At 39.4% G+C, this 26,657-nt stretch overlaps 3 protein-coding genes across 3 annotated transcripts in view; 2 read left to right on the top strand and 1 right to left on the bottom strand.

The window, feature by feature from the left end:
• Positions 1-1,160: 1,160 nt before the first annotated feature.
• LOC103368876 (proteasome subunit alpha type-4-like) lies at positions 1,161-4,644 on the bottom strand. The gene is made up of 9 exons (XM_008297402.1): positions 4,550-4,644; positions 4,098-4,123; positions 3,945-3,987; positions 3,307-3,469; positions 3,128-3,205; positions 2,593-2,681; positions 2,220-2,350; positions 1,740-1,863; positions 1,161-1,396 (listed from the first exon to the last, which is right to left on the bottom strand). Exons 2-9 carry the CDS (start codon positions 4,098-4,100, stop codon positions 1,242-1,244), a joined length of 786 nt encoding a protein of 261 aa, XP_008295624.1. The 5' UTR covers positions 4,101-4,123; positions 4,550-4,644; the 3' UTR covers positions 1,161-1,241.
• A 1,575-nt stretch (positions 4,645-6,219) lies between these two features.
• Positions 6,220-12,299, top strand: slc25a44b (solute carrier family 25 member 44b). The gene is made up of 4 exons (XM_008297401.1): positions 6,220-6,301; positions 8,416-9,087; positions 9,242-9,369; positions 10,443-12,299. The coding sequence occupies exons 2-4, from the start codon at positions 8,457-8,459 to the stop codon at positions 10,632-10,634; spliced, it is 951 nt and encodes a 316-aa protein (XP_008295623.1). The 5' UTR covers positions 6,220-6,301; positions 8,416-8,456; the 3' UTR covers positions 10,635-12,299.
• Positions 12,300-18,180: 5,881 nt separating this feature from the next.
• Positions 18,181-26,657, top strand: part of LOC103368874 (cellular retinoic acid-binding protein 1) — a 9,502-nt gene continuing 1,025 nt past the window's right edge. Inside the window, exons 1-3 of the mRNA XM_008297399.1 lie at positions 18,181-18,333; positions 19,191-19,369; positions 20,384-20,497. Coding sequence (XP_008295621.1) covers positions 18,264-18,333; positions 19,191-19,369; positions 20,384-20,497 — 363 coding nt within the window. The 5' untranslated portion in view covers positions 18,181-18,263. The remainder of the gene's footprint in view (positions 18,334-19,190; positions 19,370-20,383; positions 20,498-26,657) is intronic.

Genomic DNA, 26,657 nt, shown 5'->3' with positions numbered 1-26,657 from the left:
CCGAGTGTCTGAACACGCAGAATTTAGCTTTAAAATGACGTAAGAGTTACGTAATCACTTAGGAGCACATGTGATTTATGTACAACTACTCTATGGATTAAAAACAACACCACACATGAACATGAAACTGGTGTATTTTTGTCTTTACATCATGTAACCGTGTGAATGTGTTTGCACTGATCAGCTGTGTTCAGTATTTCTTGTTCTTTGATTGTAGGGTCTTTAGCCAAAACATGCTATTTTTTTTTCATGATTCATAGTGACAACAGAGCATAATTTGGAGATAAAAGCATGTTTTTCTAATGCGAAACAGAAATATGTCAACCTTAATATATTGAAAGAGTGAGCACTATCGCCATCAAGTGGTAAAAACAGCACATGACACAGGAAATCCCCTCACTGATAGGAGACTGAAGGATGTGATGTTCACTGTGCCTGTTGCACAACAAACTTTTTATTATTTAACAGTCAGAAAAACTGGTTATACAAGACGTTAAATAATCAATTTTAACCATCCTGACTGGTAAAGTGTTGATATTGTGATTTAAACCAAAACAAAATGTAGAATTTGCTGCTTTAATCAAGTTTTTCCACAACAAATAGTTTATTTTTAAATGTTTTGTTTGCAGCTGTTGCTTTACAGCTTTATTGTTTCTGTCTTACAAGATGTAAAACACAACAGCTGCATAGCTTTAACTACAGACAAGTCGCAGAGACCAAGATTTTGGTCTCTGCGACTTGTCTGCTGTGACACGTTTGTTCTTTTTGTTTTAAGGGAAAATTCCCCTTGTCATTGATATATTGATAATTGTGCAATTACAGTAAAACACATTTTGTTCTTCTATGATGAAGGTACATCCACAAGACGGACAACTCCACCATGTGGCAAAACAAAGAAATACCCCATTTAGCAAGCACCAATGTGTCTATAAATGTTAATTTGAGTCGATTTTTAAAAAAATAAATAAACACATGATAATGCCTCTGTGCCTGCTTTTCAGTCAGAGAACTCTTTTGTCAGGACAGATGTTTTGATTTTGCAGTTTATTGTTCTACTGACTTCAAAAAGTATCTTTACTTTACCAAATGTATACAATGTGTTTTGAGGAGTAACCAAAAAGATGTTCCTTTTGCTAAATACACAGATGACAACACGTCCATCAGTTTCCAAACGTTTAATGTAAAAGACAAAACAATACAGGATTTGGTGACACAAAAGGAAAAAATAACGATTTGATGATTTATTTGTCCTTCTCCTTCTGCTCCTTCTCCTTTTTGTCCTTCTCAGCCTTGGCCTCTTCAGCCTCGTGGCGCTTGATCAGCTCCTCCACTTCTTTCAGTTTCAGAACCTTGATTTTTGTTTTCCCGTCTTCCCTCGTCAGAGTGGCGATTTCAACTGAAACAGTCAATGTGATACAGTGTTGGGTTATTACATACAGGAAGCTGGTGTGCCCAAAAGACCTTTAGCACAAAGACAGTAAACAAATTCTGTCCATTAGTCACTAAGTAGCTGCTACTGTATGTGTTGATGGATGTGTAGATAATAACTCAACTCTTTAACCATAATTTGGTGCTACTCTCAGACAGTTTACTGCTGTTACTTATGATACCAGACTTGGTGCAGTAAAACAATGCATGCACTTCCATTTTGGCAGAGCTGCTGAAGGTCATAAGCAACTTTAATTTACACTGCAGATGAAAGGAATTAGAAACAAGAGGAAAGTCCTTTTGAACCTCACCTTTCTCTGCTGAGAGCTTGCTGACATCCATTGTTTTGTTGAGGACTTTGACGGCCAAAGCCAGAGCCGAGGACAGCGTCATCTCTCCCTCTTTGTAGTCCTGCTTCAGCATGGACACTGCCGCCTGAGGCCAACAAGTCAACAAATCAAACAACATGCATAGGAAGAGTACAGCTAAAATTATGTTTTTGCTTCAGCCGGAAAATTTTAACCGAAAATTGCAGTGAATTGTATTTTGCCGCTGACATGAGAGTAAACATCGTTAACTAACAGTGCTGGCAAAAGTTTTACATCCTCTATCTGATCAAAACCACTGAAGCCAGACATTTAAAAAAAAAAAAAAGGTGACTCAGGAAAGTATCCTGCATGCTTTTCACATTCAGGATGACTGCAATCATTTTTATTATTTCCTACTGTTGCCTGTTGTTTCTACTGAGATCACCTGACTGATTTTCACTGTCAGTGTCATTTTAGACTTACAGCGCTGTTGTTGCCGATACAAGTTGCCTTCCAGCCTCCATAGTTGCCGCTGGGGTCACTCTGGTACAACTGGAAGCCGTAGTGTTTGTCCCAGCCCATGTACAGCAGAGAAACACCAAACGGCCTCTTTCCTGTCAAGACAAATCACACAACTGTTACACAACGTCAAAATCCACAGAGATAAAAATACTTGTAGCTTGGTTGCTACTATGGTATTTGATCAAGTGCTTTGGGGATGTGTCTAAACAAACATACTGTAAATGTTAAGAATGACAATATGCTGTCACCAAAGGAGATTCACATGCTGGAATCCTTCAGCAACATGAAGGGATAAATGCAATAAAGTATGCAAGGAGATCGCAGGGCATCTTACCTCCAAACTGTGTGTAGGCTTGCTTAATGTCACACAGGGCTGTGACCAGCTGCTCGCAGGGAATCGGCTCCTGGTACTGCAGTAAGTACCTGAAGAGAAAATGAAACATGTCAGTGGTTGGTGGTAAATGTGATAAATGGCTACAAACTAAGGACAGACATTTAGGGAAATTCAGATTACCATTTGGCTGGTGGCAACATCATTTAAATGATGAGAGACTTAAACAAATTCAAAGTTTGTACGAGTGGAACTAAATATTTAGGCTTCTCTACAGAAAAAAAAAATCCTGTTTGTTTGTATGAAATGTTCTACTTTTTTGTGGTAGTTTTATCTCGTTTTTCAGTTACCAATAGAGTAGAATAGAACAAATGACATGCATGTACAATCCTTTTGAGGATGCAAATACTATTACATTTGCTATTTCTGCTAAACTCATTGAACAAACTGTCTGGTAAATACCAGAAACACTAAAAAATGTTTTTTTTGGAACAGCCATAAAGTTGAAATGGTTGTCTGGTTTTTCTCTGGAACTTACCTCTGTGCAATTAGCCGCAGCTCATTTGTCAGTACATTAGCATCTGATGTGATCCCAGCAACACTGCAGGCCATGTCTCTGCAAAGATAATCACATATGAGACCACACACACAATGTTAGATTTAAAAAACATTTTAAGTTTTATTGTAGGAATGGGAGCTGCAGTTCAGTTCACTCACTCATTGAGCTTGTAGATCTTCTCAGAGAAGAAAACCTCATCAAGCAGTTTGTGGATGTTGCGTCTCTCTGCTGCCAACAGCACTCCATCATTAGCTAGAATCCCCAGACATGTTCCAGCGTGACCGATGGCTTCCATCGCATACTCCACTTGATACAGGCGTCCTGTAAATTATATGATGATGTTTTTGTTAAACAATCCACAACATTTTAGACCTACATTTGACAATAATTTCACTAATGATGTCTACAACTAGTAAGTAAATCTTGTACTGGTTTAGGTTTTTAGTATTGTTTGGCAGTCCAAAGAGTATCTGAGGCACTCTGAGGTTAAATATATAAAAAGACTCTAATTCAACTACTAACAAAAGATTTTTATGTTGTGGTGAATTTTCTCCATTTCAAAGTCACTGGTGGGACCATAAAATCATGGGAAAGCACTGATCAAACCACAAAACCTTACTGGAAAATCCAGTTAAAATTCATTGTATTTGAAAATGTTGCTTCTGCAAAAGATAACTGTGTAGTATAACGCAAAAAAAAGAAAAGAAAATCATAATAAAGTAATAGTGTGCAGGCAACACAAGATGCATCTTGTGAATATCTGATTATGAAGTGTTAATAAAGTTACAACACTTGCCTTCTGGAGAAAATATGGTTGTCCGGGAGTCATATCTGCGAGACTAAACACAAACAAATTATTAAAAATAGAACAGGTTACAGATGACAAAACATGCAAAAATAACATCCTGAATAATTTGTAAAGTCTATAAGAATCTTAACAGCAACCAACCATTTTCTTACGTCACTGGAAATATCCTGTAAAGTACAAAACAACAGTAGTTATCAACAGGGGCAACCAGCAGAAACCAGGAACCAACAAGGAGAAGAAAGTATGTTTGCATTGACAATGACGCTGTTCTGTTTTCATGGACAAAAGAAGTAAATGTCACCTTTCAGTATACAAAAATGTATTGTCCCATAGATTAGCTCCAAACACAAGTTGACCACAGAAACAGTATGTGCTCTGATAGTCTGACAGCTAGCTAGCTAACTGCTGCAACAGAATGAATCTGCAATATCTCAGCATGCTAGTTAGCTAGCATGCTATACAGCTAGCTAGTTCATAATAAAGAAAGTCTGCTGGCTGGACGAGAACAAACGACAATAATAATAAAAAAAAAAACTGTGTTAAAATAAAAGCTAAGCTAGTAAATTATTAAGTAATAAATTATATCATTGTACCTTGGGAATTTAAGTTGGCGTACTTTCGTCCAGGCTGAGAGATCCACTACTTTCAGTTTTATGTTTCTTCGCTCAAACACACCGGCTCTGGTGGCGGTGAAGGAGCCGCTCAGCAGCGCCACCGCTCGGCGGGAGGACCGAACAGCGTATAACACGCGAACAGTAAATAAACACAAGTCTTTAAAGTTTTTATAAACATTATATATGCAGTTATTGGTAATACTGTCCCCAGTGTTTTGACAGATTAAAAACACTTCAACATCCAATAAATGTACGTTGTAAAAGATACAACTTTACCTACTTGAGTGAATTAAGTCATAATTCTAATGAATGCTACACCACAGAATTAAATAATTGTATTAAATTCTTTTTCAAAGTTATAAAAGTTTATTTCACAAAGACTGCAATGTGTCAATTATTGCTAAAATGTCTTGTTGACATACATTTTAATTCTTCTTCTTTTCATCTTACTGATAACACACGATTCCTCCACTTATTTTCTCATTTTATAGGATTTTTTTTTGTGTGTTTGTCTTTTTTTTTTTTTTTTTTTAAATTTTGGTCGCCATAACCAACTTGAGAGTTGGGTGGGATCTGGGCTGTTTTCTCCTGACACATTCTGTCACTGACAATCTATAGCTGAACTAAATATTAAAATATCAACTGATAATAGCGTATAACTTATAAGAAACCAATCATCATCACCCATTAGGTACAAATGCCAAACTTCTGGTTTGCCCTTTTCTCTGTTTGAATATCTACAGGTTTTGATCTGTTAATTGGACAAAACAACAACAACAAAAAGACAATGTGAGGATGTCATCTTCAACAAGAGAAAATTGCAGTTTGTTCTTTTTACTATTTTCTGACATTTTAAAAAACGTGTTTGACTGAAAATATAATTGATAGATTATTATGTAGTGAATTGCACTTCAGTTACAGTTTAGTTTGTTAAAATACTATGTCCACACTTTAAAGTGTAAAAATACTGACTTCATTGCATTTAGTAATCAGCATAAACAACTGAAGACGATGGTAAAATGTGTAAACAGATTGTAAAGCCCCAGGGACACACCTGGGTTGTTTTTGAGTTTGGCCATTTACTGTTAAGGCTGAAACTAGCTGTTTTTTTTTTTGTTTGGTGAGTTGCTGATTGATTTAAAAGTTGGCAACTTATCGATTAATAGTTAAAGCGCTAACTGGATTTATCCTTCTTTGGACATCTTACAGATGCAACACAAAGTCCAAGAAAATAACCATAGATTAGCTTACACGGCTAATGTAGCAAACATAGTTACAGGCTACATGTAAGAAACTGGGCTCGGTCAAAGTACGAAGACAAATTCAAAACTGCACTTGAATTATTTACCTTTTTAACTTTCTTATCTCCTGCAATGTGGCAACTGAAAAGTTGTAGCTGTCTCGCAGTTCGTTAAACGTCGATACGTATTCCTCCAGCTCTGGTGGTCGACAGTAACGAGTCACCGAAGGCTTCCTGAAGTGCAAAATTAAAGGGGACGAAGAAGAAACACCGCCTGCGATTGGCTGTTACAGCAGCATGGCGTTTGAATGGGAGCAGGAAGACATCTGACAGTTAGCCGACTAGCCAGGAGGGGGCTAACTTCATAATTTAAGGTCTTGAAGCCACCTAACGACGCCAGTTAGAAGTACATGTTTCCAGCTGTTGAAACGAGGTTTCACGCCAGGATTTCATTTAGGACATGACATTGAAATAAACATCTGTCCGAAGAGGTAAGTGCCAGCTACTCTAGTTTATGTTAAACCAATGCTAACGCTGTTTACCTTAGAGCTAGCTTAATACAAGCTAACACAGGTTAGCTAACGACACTTATCCAGGAGGTGACAGCTGGAAAATCATATAAAACACCTCGCCTGTGAGCATTTCACTTACTTTGTCAGGTTTATTCAATGTCATTAACTAAAATACGACCACTTATGTAGCTGTGAGGTGGTTTGACACCGGCTCGGGAACACGGTGTCCTCTGACACCGGGGTCAGCTGCACTCTGGAGTGCTGGTGTTTAGCTGTTAGCTGCTTTTGAAAGGCGACACTTGTAAAAACACAGTCATAACAGCGACGTGACTCGGTGTTTTTGTCAAAGCTCCTTGTTTCTGTCGATCGATGAGTTAGCTTTAGCCTGCTAACGTGTGTGGCTGCTTGACCCTTGAACTCTTTTTCATCGATGACTGGAGGTAAAGTGAAACACTGCTGCTCAAGGAGAAGTAATAGTTTAGCCCAGTATCAATGAATTACCGCATGTGGGTTTTGTTTTTCTTTTTACACTAAAGACAGATCATAGATGTTATACTTCACAACCAGCACTGCTCCACACATAGAGAACAGTCAGTCTTCACTCTGGTGAAACATTAATGCATTTAAACCTGTCTGTTATAAATACTTTGTACATTTAAAATACCCTGTGCAGTACAATTTCTTACTACACATTGAGTAATCTGTGTGATATCAGTATTTCAAACATTAGCATTGCTCTATTTGTAAAATAATTCTTACCATACTGGTGTCTTTCTACATATAAAATGATTCTGTAAACATGTTTTCCACATTCAAAGAAATCTGTGCGATATCTGGATTTGTACATATAGAGTAATCTGTACAGTATCAGTACTTATGTATATTTCTTGTTTATTTTTCTACTGATGTCATAATATATTTGTTAATATCTGCTTTGCTGCTGTAACGCTGCAGATTTCCTCACGGTGAGATAAAACAAGGCTTATCTTATCTTTCCTTATCTTAAAGATGGAAACACATCATATGTATTGTCGTCACTGGAGGCCATTGCTTACTAATGTTTTCCAAGATGTGTGTATGTATCAGTGTAGTATTTAGATAGTATACAGTCATCAGGACTGCAGGGAGGATTTTATCCACAGGGCAGAGTATTCTGATTGTCACAGTGATGGCATAGATGTGAAATATTTGTTTAAACAGCTGCTTTTAGAGGTTTTAAAAGACAGGTGATTAAAATTGTCCTGACATATATAATCTAAACACAGCATGCAAATGTTCTTCTTTTCTGACTTAGAGAATAAGTTAAAAATCTCAAAAATTGTTGAGCCTGTTCAACCGGAGACGCTCCTCTGACCAGTGACTATGAAAGGACACCTTAACAAGCAGCTTTATTGAAATGACACGTTGCCACAGATGACAAGAGAAAGAGAAGGTTGGACTGTTGGCACACTGGATGTTCATTTTGACTGGGCACTGAATGTTCCCAGCTTCACCATTTGTCATCTAAGAAATCATTTCAGACAGCTCTGGATGGACAACGTGATCCTGTCCCTCAGGATGTCCATGAACTCAAGAAGAGTGGGACAACTGTCGACAAGCCAGAATCGACAACCTTATTAACTCTGTGTCATAGATGTGCAGCAAACAGTGGATGCACTGATTTGTACTTTGCGATTTCTGGTCTACGACCCCACTCCCCATCTGCACTGTGTGCTTCATTATGTCTGTTCTGTTGTAGAGGAACATTATGTATATAGGTGTAGTGGAACAAGAAATACTTGTTCCCCTATGTTTAAAAGAATGAATAGAATTTGATAGGATACACTCCATGTTTATATTTTTGCTCTGGATGTTTAGGTATTTACTCTGTTTACTCTCTCTGCATCAAACGTAAATCAGCAAAAGCTTGTTTATGAAAATCTACATAATCTTAATTCAGCATTCACTTAGTACCCTATTTCCTGGAGCTTTTGTGCTTATTTCTATGTAGTGCGTATATCAAACTGTAACATCTGAGGTCAACACTGACATTTGATGTTTATTTAAGACTCCTTTACTCACTGCACTGTTGTCATTGTTGTTCATGCTGCCAGGCAGGAATCATTCTGATGACGGGGCACCTACAGCTGGCAGGATGCAGCAGAAAAGGAACATCCAGATCATCGAGTGGGAGGACCTCGACAAAAGGAAGTTCTACTCTTTCGGGGTGTTCATGACGATGACCATCCGGGCCACCGTCTACCCGGCCACGCTGATCCGCACTCGGCTGCAGGTGCAGAGGGGGAAGTCACTCTACAGCGGCACATTTGATGCCTTCTTCAAGATCCTGCGGGCGGAAGGTGTCCGAGGCCTTTACCGGGGCTTCATGGTCAACACCTTCACGCTCATCTCAGGCCAGGCGTACATCACCACCTACGAGCTGGTGAGGAAGTACGTTTCCCAGTATTCTGAGGACAATACGGTGAAGTCGCTGGTGGCGGGCGGCTCGGCGTCGCTGGTCGCTCAGAGCATCACTGTCCCCATAGACGTTGTGTCTCAGCAGCTGATGATGCAGGGCCAAGGGCAGCACCTCACCCGCTTTCGGCTCGGTTCTGACACTGAGGGTGGAAAGCCTAAAAAGAAGGTGTTCGGCCAAACCAGGAACATTATGGCTCAGATTTTTGCTGCTGACGGCTTCCGGGGCTTCTACAGGGGATACGTGGCTTCGTTACTCACTTACATCCCAAACAGTGCAGTCTGGTGGCCTTTCTATCACTTTTATGCTGGTAAGCAGCTTGAGATGATGTTTTCTGAATTGTAATTTTAAAAAAAAACACATTCACTATATTTTCTCAAAAGAACTTGAGGTTGTGTTTTAACACATTTGTGCCCATCTATGTTTCCTTGTGGTTAATAAACTCTTTGTTTAATGTTCTACAGAGCAACTCTCCAAAATGGCTCCCAGTGACTGTCCTCATCTGATCCTACAAGCCATGGCTGGACCTCTAGCTGCTGCCACTGCCTCAACTGTGACCAACCCGATGGATGTGGTCAGAGCCAGAGTACAGGTAACCATGATTTATACAGAAACACAGGCACAATGTGGTTGTTTGGTGCTGCTGTGTGAAATTGTCCACTTATAGCACAGAAATAGCAGGTAGTTTATGATACACAAAGCACTAGAAATGTTTATTATTTATTTGGTTTGGAGAAATCTGGCAGAAACGTCAATTACACTTTGTTCCATTTTTTTAAAACAACTGACACAATAAAGGTTAATAATTGATCAGCTTTACTTGTATGTGTGTGTAAGGTCTCATGTTACCACAATCCGGTTAAGTAAAGTTGTGGTCTGTTGACGAGTTCTGCACAAGAAAAAAACACCACAAGTTATTCATTGAAGAGGATGAAGCCACAACAATGAACAACAGATAATGAAGAAGGTAGTAACTGATAGGAACATGTCCTGAAGCTTTAACAAGAATAGATTTTCTCTTTGTTCATCCGAAATGTTACAACAAAGTTTACATATAATCAAGAGCAACCAAATTTAGTTTCCAGTTTTGGTCCAACGTTTGTATTCGCAGTTCAAGATCAAGTTAAACAAAGAAAGCGTGACAAGGCCAACAAATAAACTCAAAATGTATATAATTTTGGAGACAATTTACAATTTTATTTAATTTTCTTCTGCAAGAAACAGAAAGACAGAAACATACTTTGTTACTCAAAACAGTAATCTGCACTATTTTTTCCCCCCTTTATTCTTGTGCATTATGTTTCATTCAAACCTGTGCAATATTTACATATATCTCTAGTAAAATAATTACAAATAACAACAATCAGCATCCGTACAGAAGCCACTGCAACCTCTAGTGTTAGATTTAGTTTTTTTTAACTCTTTATTTTTTTACTTTTGTGGGTTTTTTTAAAGGCTGCTTTTCGTGTGCATGTGTCTTAATGTATTTGTTATTTTGTTGTATTTTGCTCAGTGCACTGACCATCAAGACTTTCTATTGTATTCTGAAAACAGAATTCGATTCAATCACAAATAATTCAGCGGATTAAGCAGCTGTAAGCTACGCTGTGATGCTGGTTTGTGTTTCCAAATGGTAACACAACATGCACTGTGTGTTTTGTTCAGGTTGAAGGGAGGACCTCGGTCATCGAGACGTTCAGGCAGCTGATCAGAGAGGAGGGCGTCTGGGGTTTGACCAAAGGGCTGTCGGCACGCATTATTTCATCCACGCCCACCGCCATCGTCATGGTGGTCGGCTACGAGACGCTAAAGAAACTGAGTTTGAGACCAGAGCTGGTGGATTCGAGGCACTGGTAGAGAAAAAACCTCAACAGAGAATTTATGGACCACGTGCCATTTTTAGCCCCTAAATGAAAACACTGGAAGAAAGAAAGGGTTTGTTTTGAATATGTATAAAACAGCCTAGGAAACAATGTGGAGCAACTACTTTATGTACAAGTTTAAATCTGTATTTTAACACTTAAACCAACGTATTACGAACAAAGCGGCTCATTAAAACCAGTGAGCAGGTTTGTAGTTTGTATGTGTTGCTGCTGTTTAGTGCATATTAAGGTGGTGAATGCAATATTGTGGAAGATGCAGACAAGTTGATGCAACCGGACTGAATTTTCTATATACATCGGGTCATCAGAGCGTCATTTCAGTGAAGAAAATAATCGCTGACAGAGCCAAGTGGTTACTGAAGGTACCTGCGTTGTCCTACCAAAGCCCAGAAGAGTTTTAATCAGGTTTGAGAGGAACAACTGAAGACGACGCACTCACTCATGAGCAGTAAACAAATATTTATCCTCTTCCCTTCGCCAAACTCCAAGTCCGTTCTGCAGTTCCTTTCTGTTGGCCTTTTTTTAAAATTTAAACGCTGCCTTCGTCGTAGAGAAATCAAGGCAAACAATCCGCTTTTTGTTCTTAATTGCTAAATGTTGCGTGAGAAGAACAGTAGTAGGTGTTAGATGGCAGATTTTATGTTGATTTAAAGTTGTCCTTATACTTACAAATTCCATGCAACACATTACACACAGGATACAATACTTTCTCTGCAGTTTGCTGACACACTAGTCTCTTTTTTTGGCATTTTAGGAAACATGTTAGTGTTTGAAGTAGTTTGAAAAAAATGGCTGATTTGGTTTGTTTGTAACTAACAAGACGGTGAGGAAGATGTGACTTATTTCCATTTTGCTGGAACGGTGACTGAAGGGCAGTAAACAGGACTAAAACCGTTTCCCATCTTGTGACAGTGTGTGTTTGAGTGCAATAATGTAAATGTTTTATCCTTTTCAGCACAAAATGTGATTGTAAATTCCCGGTAAGTTGTGTAAATAACATGTCTTAAAAGAGCTTGTTTTATCTAATTTATTTCTTTTTGTTCTGGGGACTTTCTTGATTTCGTTTTGGGGGGATCACGAGTGTCCAGACTTGCAAAATTTCACATTGTCTTGTTTATTTGTGTTGCTTTTGTATGAATGTTTTATTGACTCTTTAGGGAAGGTAATCAATAAAAACAAGAAATTCTATTTTTAGTAGTCAGATATGGCCGGTTTGTAGAAGCGGTCATATTTTTATATGATTTAACACTAGCTGTTGTCACTTCTGTTGTTGACATTTTTAACACAGGAAAAGCATAAATATTACAGATGGTTTTAGTTTGAGTGGAGACCAATTCCTGAATCTGAAAGTTCTTATAGATGAAGCCGTAGCTGCTCTTGTTTTCTGATCTTATTTGCTCAGGTCACGCTAAGATGTGACCTGTTGAACTCTGAAACTAACTCAACTAAAACCTGCAGACGACACTCCTGATTTTTCTCTGCACAGCTTTTACTTTCCCCCTCATGTGTGATTATGTTGTCAGTGAGCAGTTTTCTGTTGTCGGTCAGAACTCCACTGTCATGCAGAATCCATGTGGTTTGACGTCGTGTTGCTTCAGTGTGTCTTCAGGTCAATAAAACATCACAACTGCTAAACAAAGCTCAGGGTCCTGGACTTTAGTCGGTCTGGAAAGTCATTAGCAGATGTCCTGCTGAAACACGCTCTGTGGTCTTTTCAAGGTTTCTCTTTAAAGGTGAAATTTGGCTCAAGAAATGTGCATTGAAAATGAGCATGAGCTAAGGTGCACAGGTGTTTTTGAGGCATTTTTCACTATTTGAGTCTAATCTTAGCACATTAGAGGATGTTTGTTTTAAAAAAAAAAAACTCTAAAATTAATTGCAATTACTTACATTTTGAAAACTTAAAGATATGCAATGAATGACATGCAGCTGGAAAAACTACAACAAATATCTTTAATTTCCTGTTAATTATATATGTACAGTGAAGTATATGATAACCTACATATGCAAATTTGCCAGAATAATAAAACCACCTACCTGATAATGTGTGGCACCAAAACAGCTCCAGTCTGGACTCCACAGACCTCTGAAGGTGTCCTCTGGTTTCAGGTACAAAGGCGCCAGCAGTGGATCCTTTAGTTGTTGTGAAGTGGAGCCTGCATGGGTCAGATTTGATTTTGCAGCAGATCCTACTGATGCTCAATTAGAGTTGAGGCTGAGTCAACAGCTTGAACTCCTCAAATCGTCTCTGAACGGTTTGCAGTGTGGCAGGGAGAATTATCCTGCAGAGAGGAGTCGTACCATCAAAGGATGGACGTGGTCTGTAACAGTGTTTAGGTGTCAAACTAACATCTACATCAGGGGTGTCAAACTGCGGTCCTTGAAGGCCACAGTCCTGCATGTTTTTAGATGTTTCCTTCTTCCAACACACCTGATTCAAATGATCAGCTCATCATCAAGCTCTGCAGAAGCCTGATAACGATCCTGATCATTTGAATCAGGTGTGTTGGAAGAAGGAAACATCTAAAACATGCAGGATTGCGGCCCTCGAGGACCGGATTTCGACACCCCTGATCTACGTGAACTTTGCTCAGAGCCTCACTCTGCCTCTTCCCATAGTGCATCCTTCTGCCATCTCTTCTCCACATAAACAACACATGCTGTTCTTCACATAATGTAAAAGAAAACCGGATTAATCAGTTCAGGCCACCTTCTTCCATCACTCCATGGTCCAGGTCTGACACTGACAGGCTCATTGTTGATCCTTCTGGTGGTCATCAGAGGACAAGCTGCCATGCTCTGTGACGCTCTGTGACTTCTGACACAGTTTCCATCACAGCAGCTGTAAGGGTTTTTGTGCAATTGGTGCTACAGTAGCTCCTCTCTGGGATCAGACAACATGGGCCAGCCTCCGTTCCAGTCGCCCATCACCCGTCACCCTGTTACCGACTCCCTGGTTCTCCTTCCTTTTGACCACTGGAGATGCTCAATCGTGTCGCCATCACAGTTTGTCAGTCTCTCAGATCCTCAGACTGGCCATTTTTTTCTGCTTTCAACACAAAAAACCTCAGGAACTGATTGTTGACCTGCTGCTACCCCACCTACTGTAGGGAGCCACGGCAACGAGAATATCACCGTTATTCACTTCATCTGTCAGTGGTTTTAATGTTTTGGCTCATCCGTTTATACATTCTGAAGAGGAAAAAACTTTCTGTTCTTCTGTTTTTGCAGGTTTCAGTACATTTTTTTTTTTGACTAACAGCATTGTGTTTGTACAACTATAAAATGAATCCTGAGGAACACATTTGGCCCAATACTTGTGCACAAAGTATATACTGGATGATTCATTCTGTTACATAATAAAGTGCACAGTGAAATAGTAGATTTTCATATTTAAAACTAACATTATAGTGGAGATCTGACTTTATCAGCTGTTGAGAACAAATACTTTAACATCTGTAATGAAGAATCTATGACCCACACAAGAACACTACATGCAGATTTAGCAGCACGTATGTAGAAAGAGGTTTTGTGCAATCTCAAATTTGCCGCAACATTTAGGGGAAAAACACGTCAATATTGAGCATTCCTATATTGTCCTCGGGGAGTTTGTTGTGCAGTTCAGAGGGGAAAATGTGATTCTGTTGCCGGAGGAGTTAATGCGTTTCCTTTATGTTCTCATAACCGTGGGGCGACCATACATCTTACCGAAGGTGACGCTCTGACACCAGAGGTCATATCTCATTATGTTGGTTAGATAATGACATGAAAGCATCTACTGAGGGAAGCCCACGTGGCTCAATCACACTGCTTCGTTGGATTTTAATCGTCAGAATCACTGTGCAATTTAAAGATGAAAGTGATTATATAAAATTGGGATGTATCACAAAAGACTTTAAACATTAAAAATGATTTCAAGATTCAAGATTTCTTAATTTGTCACACGTTCTAACAGTACGTGCAGTGAAATGCAGATTGACTGTTCTCAACTGTGCAACAACACTCATAAAACACTTATTTCCTTTTGTGGAGATGTTACTGAAGAACTAATTAATTCCACCCCTTTAAAACAGGCATTTTAAAGTCAGATTAAACCAATAAAAGTGAGAAAAACGTCAACACGAATGTTGAAAATCTAAATTGTCATGAACTGGGCAACAGATGGCAGCAGATGACGCTTACACAGCTCGCATTTTTCCCTCCACACATCCTCAAACTGTCCCTCTACGCTAACATTCACTTTCCCCTTTTGGAAGTAAAACCGCCCGCAGACCACCAGACAAATCTACTCGTGAATGAAACAAACAAGGAGGCCTGCTGAGGACGGCCCAGGCCTCTCTGTCTGAGCTGACGTTTCCTGGTGGGATGACTGAGTGCTCCCCGCTCTGCTCTATACATTCATTATCAAGCCGCGTCTGGAAGGCACTTTGTCAAAAAGATGGATGAGGAGCTGTCGGAAAGGGAACAAATCTGACTGGGCCGGGGTTAGAGGAAGGGCCCCTCGCTCTCAGGGGATGTAATGGAGGTAGCTGAGAGATCGGAGGTGCAACTGGAGGTTGAGGTTTGAAAAGCTGCAGAGAGACACGAGATATTAGGAAGGCGCTCCATTATTAATGCTGATATCTCATCTTTAGTATCGGGGAAATGATGAAACTGAAGTTTGGTGGAAATTTATTGTGGATTTTCTCAAATATTTCATCTTTAGCCCTCTGAACTCTGAAGCAGTTTCTGGGCTTTTTTTTTTTCTTCTGTCACTGTGGGCTCATTTTTCACTGCAATATAAAGTCCTGCACCTCTATAGAAACAGCACAGCCATGGCTACAAGTGGAGAGGACTCAAACATGTGTTCTGTGTAGCAAGACACACTTTCAATGCCATCAATCATTACAAGAAGAAATGAAAGTTTAATTTCTTTAAAAAAAAACTGAGAAACAAAACCCTGAACTCAACATGTGCGACATTCTTCTGACAGGTGTTGCCAATAGTTGAAATAAACAGTGACTTTAGAAACTAAAGATATTTCAATCTTATAGTTTTAATGTGTTTCTATCCTTGTCTTCTATCTACTCTGGATAAACACAGCCTGCAGTTCAGCCAAGTCACTGGATTTTAGTCATGTTGTTGATGAGTCTATTAAAGCTTCTCAGTTGCATCAAGGAGCACAAAATAATTAGTCTCTTACTGTTTATGGTCAATGCAAACACTACTTTTGACACATGCTTAAAGTGTGTAGAATGAGATGATTTTAGCGATACATCCCAATTCTAGGTTTAGATTTGATCAAGTTCTTCCACAGGACAACACATCATGAACAAACATTTCAAGAACTGTCTGAAAGTAAAAATATCTGATGATTCCTTCTGTTTTTACAGTTTCTGGCTCTGATAAATGGTGTGATTTTGGCAGTTTCTTAAAGATAGCAAGTCCAGATGTGCACTGAAACAGCTTTTGGTTAGTTGTTCTTCTTCCTCATACTGGCGTTGATGTAATCTTCTCCTGATGTGGTTTCTATGTATGTAAAACTAATGGGGAACAAAAATTCACGGTCCTCATTTCATGCGTAAAAATATATTCTACAGTTCAGCTGAAGCCAACATGATGTTTCATTAATCTGAATGACACCTAGAAAGTGCTACAGTTTCAAGGGAATAGTGAAAATGATCAGTTTTGATAGATTCGGTATATTTTATTACCTGCGACTCCCCACAAGTCACTTAGAGATGAAGAAGCCTTTTGGATGAGAGTGGAGATGTTTGTCTTCAACAAACTCAAGCAAGGCCAGACATGAAGACCAGAAAACTGTCTGAGTGTACACACGGACAAAAATAAACAAACAATAAAATCTAGCCATGCGGATAAATGTGGTTTTATACGCTCCAAACCTGAGGAAATGTATGCCAACATAAAGCTTGTTCCTGAACTAGCTGCAATGGAGGTGAATGGATTCTTATTTGTGGTGTTCAAACTCTTCAGAAACTACTTAAAAAAGTGGCAACACAGTTTCACTATTAATGTTGCAGACCGTTTAAATCAGAAATACCCTTTTTAAAATTTGTTTTTGGACTTTTGTAAAGGTCTATCTCATTGTGGCAGTGAAAATCGACAGGAAATATTTATTTTTTTGTTCAGTTGAATTTCATTTATATAGCGCCAATTTACCGCAGATGCTATCTCAAGGCACTTCCCATAGTAAGGTGAAGACACCAGAGAAACCCAACAAATCTATTGTTTCCTTTGTGTTGTCTTTGACCAAGAACAGGGCAACAGTGGGAAGAAAATAAATTCCCTTTTACTGGAAAAAACAAGAAAAAATCCTCCAGCAGAACCAGGCTGAGTGAGGACGGGCGTCTACCTCGACTGGTTGGGGTGAGGATAAAGGGGAGAGAGAATAGAACAGCACATATAATATAATACTTGAGAGAATAACAAACACTATGGAGGTTGGTGACACCACAAACTGTCTGATCAGAAACACGCAGCTCCAGATCCTCAGTTACAAGGGGGGTCAAGAAGTTCTTAGAACAGGGTATTCAGCCCAGCATAACACAAAATGTCTTTACATATCTAGACAACACAACATCTCACTAGTTCAAACATATCAAGTTGACTTGTCACAGCACATTTGTGTGATCCTCAGAGATGTTCTAAGTTGATGACATCAAGCAATGATGGAAAACCAACATTTTGAGTTTAGGGCAGTAATAAAGTTCCTTATAAAAGACTGGCTGAGGTATATGGTGATGATAGTCCTGCCTCCAGTTCAGATCTGGCCCCAGTCATTGTCACCTGTTTAGAAGTTTGAAATCACATCACCTGATTTCCTGATGAGGATGAGCTCAAGGCTGCCACAGAGACATGGTTGGAGAACCAAACTGAAGGCTTCTGTTTTAAAGGTGTAGACAGTCTGAAGGAACAGTGGGCTCGGTGCATTGAGGTAAATGGGGACTATATTGAAAAATAATAGTACAATGCATGGTCTGCTGCAAGGTGGCTTGGTGGTTAGCACCGTCGCCTCGCAGCAAAAGGTTGCTGGTTCGCATCCCGGTGAGGACACCTGGGATCTTTTTGCGTGGAGTTTATATGTTCTCCCCATGCAGCGTGCAAAAATGTGGTTTGAATCCTCACCATTCGGCTACCAGGTCACCACAACCGGAACAACTTTAACAAAACAAAATGCCTATAAAACTGTCAGACGCTGGACCAAAAACCCCAAAGTGTCTGCGTGACTAGACCAACTGAGGTCAGAGGAACAGAAACTCATCCTTTAAAATGGATTTAACACTTTACACAACCCTGAAAAGGCTCACCCCTGTGAGAAATGTAGAGGAAAAAGTCAGATTTTGAACATATTCCTGAGGCTGCAGATAAGGAGACCTTCCAGCTCATTTAAAGAGAAAACCGTCCAGAAGCGGTCTGTGAATGTGAGCGCTGAGGGGGGATTCGGTCTGCCGTGTGGGATCATTACACACTGGGAGGAGAGACGGAGGGAGGAGGAGGGAGGAAGGAGGATGGACGGAGGGAGAAAGAGCCTGAAGAAAGGCAGCCGAGGAGACAGACGACAGGAGGCGTTGGCTGACACACAATCAAGACCCCACAAGAGAAAATGCCGAATTTTGCGGGCACCTGGAAAATGAAATGCAGCGAGAATTTCGACGAGCTGCTCAAAGCTCTGGGTAGGAAGAATTTAATCTTTTTTTTAATATGAATGTTGTGTTTTGATCCAGTGAGTGAACATGAAATGAATATGACTCAATCTGTACTGTAGACAACCATCCCTGGACTTTGAAATGCATGCAGAGTTAAACTGGTGTTAACTGAGCAGTTCTGTGATTTAAAAAAAATGCATCACACTTGAGCTGCAAATTAGAGACTTTAACATTTGTTCAAATTAATAGAAATATACTTGATTATCCACCAGTCTAATATCTCTAATTTTAGCTCCACAATGGCAAGTTCTTGCTGTAGTTTGAGGCATAAGGAGACAAATTCAGCTCTAAAACAACTGGTTTTAATTTCAGCACAAGATCACAATCTCATCTTAATAGTGGAACCAGACTGTGATTGTTTGCAGACTGTGACACAGAGAAGGTTGATAGTTTTTCCACTCGTTCAAGGACAGAATCTATCACGTCTACAGGAGAGCTAAACAAAGCAAACGGCGTCAACATTCCTCCCTCTCATCACCTTGTCACTGCGAACCTCCATATTTGCAACATCTGCTGATAACAATCTCAGTTACAGCTGCCGGAGGATCCGTCTGTAAAAATGTAAAAAACCAACAGCTTCACACTGTAATATCTCCTGTGGCATGACTCTACCTTCATCTCTGAAACATGAACTCTTTTCTTTTCTTCTTCTTTTTGGCGCCAGACAGAAAAAAATGTGAGGTGACACAACTCAATGTCAGACTATAAAATATAGAGACAGCAGGTCTTATGTTTAGTGGTGATGGATGGGAAGTGAAAATTCTTTCCTCGTGGTTGTGTGAATTTTATCCTCAGCCCAACTTGAGTTTTGCATGTGCTTTCAGGTGTGAACGCCATGCTCAGGAAGGTAGCGGTGGCAGCTGCATCCAAGCCTCACGTGGAAATAAAACAGAACGGCGAGCACTTCTACATCAAGACTTCCACCACGGTCCGAACCACCGAGATCAACTTCGTCATCGGCGAGGAGTTCAACGAGGAGACGGTGGATGGAAGAAAGTGTAAGGTAACTGAATTACCTGGTTGTGTGTACGTAGATTGTATGTGAAAGACAGACGTAACCTCCGAGTTTGAGAAGTGAAGTGACTTAAACTGCATTCTGTCTAACGGCCAGCAGGGGGCGACTCTTCTGGTTTCAAAAAGAAGTCAGATTATGTAGAAGTCTATGAGAAAATTAGTCTATTTCTCACTTGATTTGCTACCTAAGCAAACATTTTTCTAATGAGTTTATGGTCTTAACCATTAATATAAAGCCTCCTTCAATACATAATTTTAAGTTTATTTAGTAATTTACGATCCCATTTAGAGGAAGTAGACGATGAAACAGGGTGTATTTTAGGACACAAATGACATATTGCTATCATGAGTGTGCAGTGTGTTCTCACATTGTATTTTTGTTGCTTCAAGTTTTAAAAGACCAAGATGGTGAAATTCGGCCTAATTCAAAACTTGACATGGCTTTGTCCATTTTTTAAAATCAACATTCAATGAATGTGCATAAATCTGAATTGTTATTTTTAAGCATTTCTGGGTATTTATGATATCTACGGATAAGAACATGTGAACGTTTTAGGACTATGTAAAGTTTGGTAGCTTCCAGTATTAATAAAATCACCTGAACACACAGGTGTAGTCACAAATTGTCGGATGAAGGTTTGTCAAATCCAAGAAATTAAGGATCCGATGCTCCCTACTTAAAGTTAAACCTACGTCCCTGTCTGAATACATACCCTAAAAAAATGTTCTTAACTTATTGTTGTCATGCCATGAGCTATAACCATTAAAAACCAGATTAACTGTCTCAAAAAACATTCAAATCTGCAAAACCAGTGGCTACTAAAAAATCTACATACTTCATTGTTTTAAAGTTGAAAGTCAGCAGTAACAAAATGGCTAAAACATGCAAGACTCCATTAAAAACCGGCGTGACACAGCGATAAACACACAGATCTCACATCCATCACTTTGCTTTACTGCCGACGGCCAGGTGAAGCTTCATTCAAGTGCTGCTTCTCTACAGAGTTTGGCCACTTGGGAAACAGAAAACAAGATTTACTGCAAACAGACTCTTGTGAGCGGCAACGGACCGAAGACCTTCTGGAGCCGAGAACTCAAAGGAGATGAACTCGTATTGGTGAGCAGCTTTGGGTTTTTTTTTTGTGTTTTAAAAGTTTACTATAACTTGAAATATGGTGACGGATAAAAAGGAGAGCTGTGTGCAGCTGTAGAATCAAATCAGTCAGAGTGAAACATGGCTTGAACTCCGGGTCTCCTCAGAATCCACTTTTTCATTAAAAGTTCTCCATGTTTGTTTTTGGAGACGTTGTGGCTCCCTTATGCTCCCATCCCATCAGCGTGAAGAAGGATTATCTACGCACTGACTCTAAATCTCTCAGCAGGCTAATGAACAGATGTTTGGATGTTTTAAAGTGGGATAAGGTGTCAGGTTTGGACGACTTTATTCACACGGGTCATTTCTAGTTTCTGCTTTGCCTTTTGCCAATAAGTAAATGAGAGATTGGCTAAAGGGACAGTTCGCACTTTGTCTAAAAAACACATTTTCTTCTCACAATGCAGCGTTGCCTGTCCTTAAAGGAGTAGCCTGACATTCTAGCAATTCATCGAGGTTCAAGTTCAACTCTTTTCTCATATCTGTACAATAAACATGAAACTACAGCTAGCAGTTGGTTAGCTTAGCTTAGCTTAGCATAAAGCCTGGAAGTGAAGAAACAGCCAGTCGAGCTCTGTGTAAAAGAGACAAAATCCACCTTTCCAGCTTCTCTTCCAAATTAAGCATTTCGGTTTATTTAGGGGTCAGACAAACTAATTCCTGGCTGGGAGCCGTTACTTTCTGGAGTTTCCACCGTTTCTAGCCTTACACTGTCCAAAAAGTAAATATAAATGGGTACAAATGATAAAAATTAGAATGTATTGATCTACGTAAAAATGCAAACATTATTTTAAAGGGTTGGGTTTAAAGGGTGGTAGTTGCATCAACTTAATATTGTGCATACTTTAAACTTGAGGTTCTGCATCAGTTGATTACCAACTAAATTTAAGTTGAAGTAACTTCATGTAATTGGCTTGATCACTAAATTTCTTTTCACCTTGAGGTCAGGAGCAACTTTAAAAAAAAAAAATCTGTCAACTTAAAACTCATGTTAACAAATACAGTAGTAAAGTACATAACAATTAAATACTAGCTGGAATAACTTAATTTTTTTATGACTAATTACCTTAAAAACTTGGGTTTTTGCTACCAGTAATTAAGTAATTGAGAATACCTTTGATTGAAGAGTAAAAGTTAATTCTTCTAACTCAGGGGTGTCCAATCCTGGTCCTTGAGGGCCACAGTCCTGCATGTTTTAGATGTTTCTCTCTTCCAACACACCTGATTCAAATGATCAGCTCATCATCAAGCTCTGCAGAAGCCTGATAATGATCCTGATCATTTGAATCAGGTGTGCTGGAAGAGAGAAACATCTAAAACATGCAGGGACCAGGATTGGAGACCCCTGTTCTAACTCGATATAGTTAGCTGGTTGAACATAATTTTATTAAAAGTTGTCATAACTCAAAAAAATGGATGCAAACTCTTGTGTTAACTCAGTTTGTTGAGCAGAAACATTTCTGCTTTTAGACAAGAAATAGTCTCATTACCTCTAAAATCCTTTGATAAATAGCGAGCAAAATAGTTTATGTAACTGTGGAATAACAATTCAGTTTCCAACTGCACATATGTGAATATTTTCAGGTTTTACATCTGAACATCTTCGGCTTTTGGGATGTTGATTAAATTAAACAAGTGGTATGAAGAAGTTAGCTTGGACTTTGGGGACCAGCAAAAGCTTTTTTTTTTTTTTTAACATTTGCTGACATCTTAAAGACCAAAAGATGAATCAGACAATCAAGAAAATGATCTCAAAATGATTTGATAATGACAATAATTTGTTTCTCTAAGGGTTAAACAAGCAAAGCACAGTACACAGCTTCATGTTTACAGCACAGGAACAAGTGTGGTATCAATCTTCTTAAGTCACGCACTGCAAGACAGCAAACAAGTTCATTTCCAAACGACAAAGGTCACATAAGCAGAATAACGACCGCAGAAACCAAACCAAGAACAATGGTCTGGAGAGGCCGTAACTGGGTGGTGACACCAGATGTGAAAATGCTAAAATATCTGGTCGGCAATTTTCTAAAATACTGTGTAATTCTTGGGAAATGTTCTGAACACCCGTGGTGACTGGGAGACATTATTCATATCTCATATTTCCTTCTGTTGCCAAATGAGGGTGTGGAAAAACATGCCTGTATCTGTGAGACATCCCATTATCATGATGCATTGTTGGTTATTTTCACAACAAAGAAAAACAAAACCATAAGGGTCTGAAACGCAGAGCAGAAGTCTGCAAAAAGAAGTTTTGTTTTATTTAATTACTTCACATTGACCTTATCGCCCCGTCGGCTGCACGGTCCACATTCATAGGAAGGAAAAGGACACGGAAAGGTGAAGGCAAGTGAATTATTTCCTACAGTTTGCAGCCATTCAGGGGCTCCACTGGGGAAACATATTTCAAAGGAATAAATTAACTTTCCACGTTTGTTGTTGCATTCCACGCAGCACTTCATGATCTTGCATCCATCAGAAACACGTCTGCCTCCAGTTCCTGGCCATTTAAAAAAAATAAAAAAAAATACTGAAACAAAGCAGCTTTCCTGTAAACATCTGGTCCTGGGTTTTGTTGGCCAGATGGACAGAGAGGCTGTGTGTCCAGTTTGGCTTTGATGGAGATCTCTTTACTGACTGTGACTCTGCAGAGAGGCAATCAGGAAAACATTCGGCTGTAAATTGGATTGAATGCAGGTTTGCGGACGTGAAACAAAGCTTTGAACGGACCAAATCTGTTTTTATTCAGGATCAGGGTGTGTATGTCTGTCCGTGCTGGAGTGATAGACTGTAATCTGAGAGGCATGTGGGAATGAATCACTGGACAAAAACGTGACTTTTCAAAGAGCAGATCGGGAGTTTTAATGCGATAGCGGCGAGCTGGGAGAGGCCGGACCGATTCCCTGCTGCTCCGTAAATTAGACCAAACTCCCACCTACTGCACCTCGACATTGTTTAGATTTGAAGATTTGCATGACGTGGGAGCAGAGAGCTTTATGTCAGACTGTAAAATAATAGTTTATAAATGAGCTGGAGGCTGAGCTCAGTAGCTGCACATCACTGTCATCACCTTTACAAAAGAGAAATCAACAAAATGAACACAGAAGCACCAAAGTTTCTATAACATGGCGTTAAAATGTAGTTGTCAAATACACTCGACTTTGGCTTGATGATATCTCAAACTGTGACACTGAAGTTATCTCTGAAAGGTGGAGATGACCGTTACTTTGCTTTTGATAGTTTGCATATAAATCTATACATATTTCTAGGAGCATGAGGGAGTTAGAATAACACAGCGCCGGCTGTTCAAGCCAACTACAGCCAAGGAGAAAAAATTGCCTTTAATAGCCTATAAAGTTAAATAATTATGATTCAGGCTTTTTTTGCACAGTCACATTCTTTCCTCGAACAGTAAACGCCTGTGGTCTGGAGTACAGCTGGAGCGATAAGTCAAGTAATCAATGAGTTTCAAGCAAGTTTTCCCACTTTCCCCTTCTTCTAAATGAAGTTTAGCAAGTTCTTTTTTTCATGCAAAAATACCAGAAAGGCATGTTTTAATATAATTAATTAAATGTGAACTGTTGGTCAGATAAAGAAGACATTGGAAGATGTCACATCAGTAGGTTGCAGGTTGATTAAACATGAAAATAATACATGAAAAGCCTTTGTTTGTTACAATCACACAAACTAAACGCTGCTTACTGATAAATGTCATAGAGTTTAGGGTTACATTTTAAAAGCTTCAAAGACAGGATTATTGCTGTCCTATAACCACTTTTTCAGTGGCAACTTAATCAATACACTGAATAACTGAACAGACCAAATATCACTAAATGCAAAATCAGCTAACTGGAGGGATTTCAGCTTCAGGGAACCAACTAGAGCTAAACATGCAACAGCTACAGGTTCAGTGAAGTCGGCCATGACTTTTTTTTTTCAGATGTTCCTGTCTTATTCTGTTTTTAAGCCGTTGTTAAACTTACTGAAATGTTAAAATGTTAACCCTCATGCAACGTTAAGGGCATTTTAATCCTTTTAGTGTTTGATTATTTATTTATTTTACTTTTAGTTGTATCAGTTCTAGTTGGAGAAGGAGTTTGAGTTTAGAAATTTTTCAACCTCAGTTCCCAGAATACATCACCAACATATCGTGCTCGCAAAAAGTTACACTCAGGACCTTAAAGACAAAAATGTGGCAATAAAAAACCCAGTAAAACATCCACGTACCACTAAGTATATGGATTTTTTTGTGTCTTCTAAAAGCAAAAATGTTTTTTTGGCAAAATTGTGTATTTTTATTGGAAAATGTGAAACCTATAAAACATCAACAACACACTGTGCACAACAAAAAGGTACATTAGGAGCTTACGGACAAACATTTGCCCATTGAAACACATTTAAACTGCTGTTTTTGATCATTGACATATCGGACTGTTTAGAAAAAAATCACTTATCACCAAGTGTGTGGAGAATTTTCTGTTTTCATGAAAAACAATTATCGTGTAAACAAAGCTGCATTTAAAGGGTTAAGATCCTGGTAATGAATGAATATTTGGTAGTTATGATCAGGACTGATGTAAGTAACTCAGTGAAAGTCGAAAACACTTCATATACGCTGTATTTTTATGACAGTTTCTTTGTTCTTATGGCCCTTTGTGTAACTTTCAATAGACGTCTGAGGTTTCATAGTCTGTTGCTCGTTAACGTCGTCCTCATTCGTCTGAAGCGAACATCCCATCTCCGGCTGACACGAGTTCACTCTGCTGTTTACAGAAGAGTGTGATCGATCTTTCGCTATAAACAGGAAAAAATGCACATGGAGTTGAATTGAAGCAGCGGCCAGCAGATGAGGAAATTAGGCTCTCAGGGAGAGATGGATGGATGTGGAGCTTAATGAAGACAACATGTGGTGGCTTTACTGCTCTCACTGTGATCTAAGATGGGTGGACTATAATGACCGCTCGGGGAGACTCCGCTTTAAAACGAGGACGAGTTTAACTGCTCGAGGATGAGAGAACGCTCTTACTTGTCCATGTGATGAACCTCATATCTGTCCTTTACATTTCAAGGCAGCGGATATTGATTTTGGGAGACGAATGCAGTCGTGCGTCGGCTGCTTTATGATGGCACCGGTGGAATTGCGGCGATGGCGTCGTGGGTTCCAAATGCGTCCTCCCGTGGGCTCTAATTGGCCTCATTGATCACGCTGTTGAGAAATGCCAATGGACCCTGGTGTTACCTCCAGTTAATGTCTCCCTCGGCATCGCGCCACGTGCCAGATGGAGTCGCCTCGGCTCCATTTTTCACAGCTCCGGCCTCCTTCCTCGTCCCGCCACACTGCGCTGCCTCAGATAATGATGATGTGTGGCGCTGCGCTGGGCCATAATGCTGCCGCCCCCGGGAGTCCCATAAATCTTTGGGCTCGGTCACGCCCGCCTCTAACCCGAAGCCTTAAATGTTTCACCCTCGTTTTGATATCAGTTTTTGTCACGTCTGTTTCTTCAGCAGGCTGCAGTGTCAACATGTCAGACCATGATATAGACAGTAGTTTGTAGCGGCGCTGCACAAAATGAACATGTTCTTGTGGTGATATTAGGAAAAAACGAGGGACTATAATACATGTGACGAGTTAATACTACACTAGAGTGAAATTAGAACATCAGCTAAAGATTACAGATATTTGAAGTTCCATCTCGGCCTCAGTATAATTAGATCATCTGTAATTCATTCGTAATTTTAAAAGTGGCAACTTGTTTTGAAACGGTTTCAGAAAAACTTTCCAAGTATGGTGTCAAAAAATGAAAAACCAGTCTATTGTTTTTTGGCGACTCCTGTTGTTCTTTTTTGTTTGGAAACCAAAAACCGAGGTCAGATGGGTTCTTCGTCCGGTAAAACAAAAAAACTAAAGCATGTGGTCTATGTTTGTTTCCAAATGGGAAAAAATGAGAAAACAAAATGCCAAAAATCACTCCAGTTTTGTTTTATGAAGTCATTTAGTCTGAATGAAACGAGCAAAACAAAAAACATCTTTGTATAGCCTTTGTGGGCCTTCGTCCATCTATTCACCGTGATGCAGATCTGGTGCTTGGCTTGTGTTCCACTTTTACAGAATATATCACACACT

The sequence above is a fragment of the Stegastes partitus genome, unplaced genomic scaffold, assembly GCF_000690725.1.
Source record: "Stegastes partitus isolate 25-593 unplaced genomic scaffold, Stegastes_partitus-1.0.2 Scaffold1215, whole genome shotgun sequence".
In the NCBI taxonomy this organism is placed as follows: Eukaryota; Metazoa; Chordata; class Actinopteri; family Pomacentridae; genus Stegastes; species Stegastes partitus.
The sequence above is the reverse complement of the archived record's forward strand: the minus strand, read 5'-3'. Positions and strand labels throughout refer to the sequence as shown.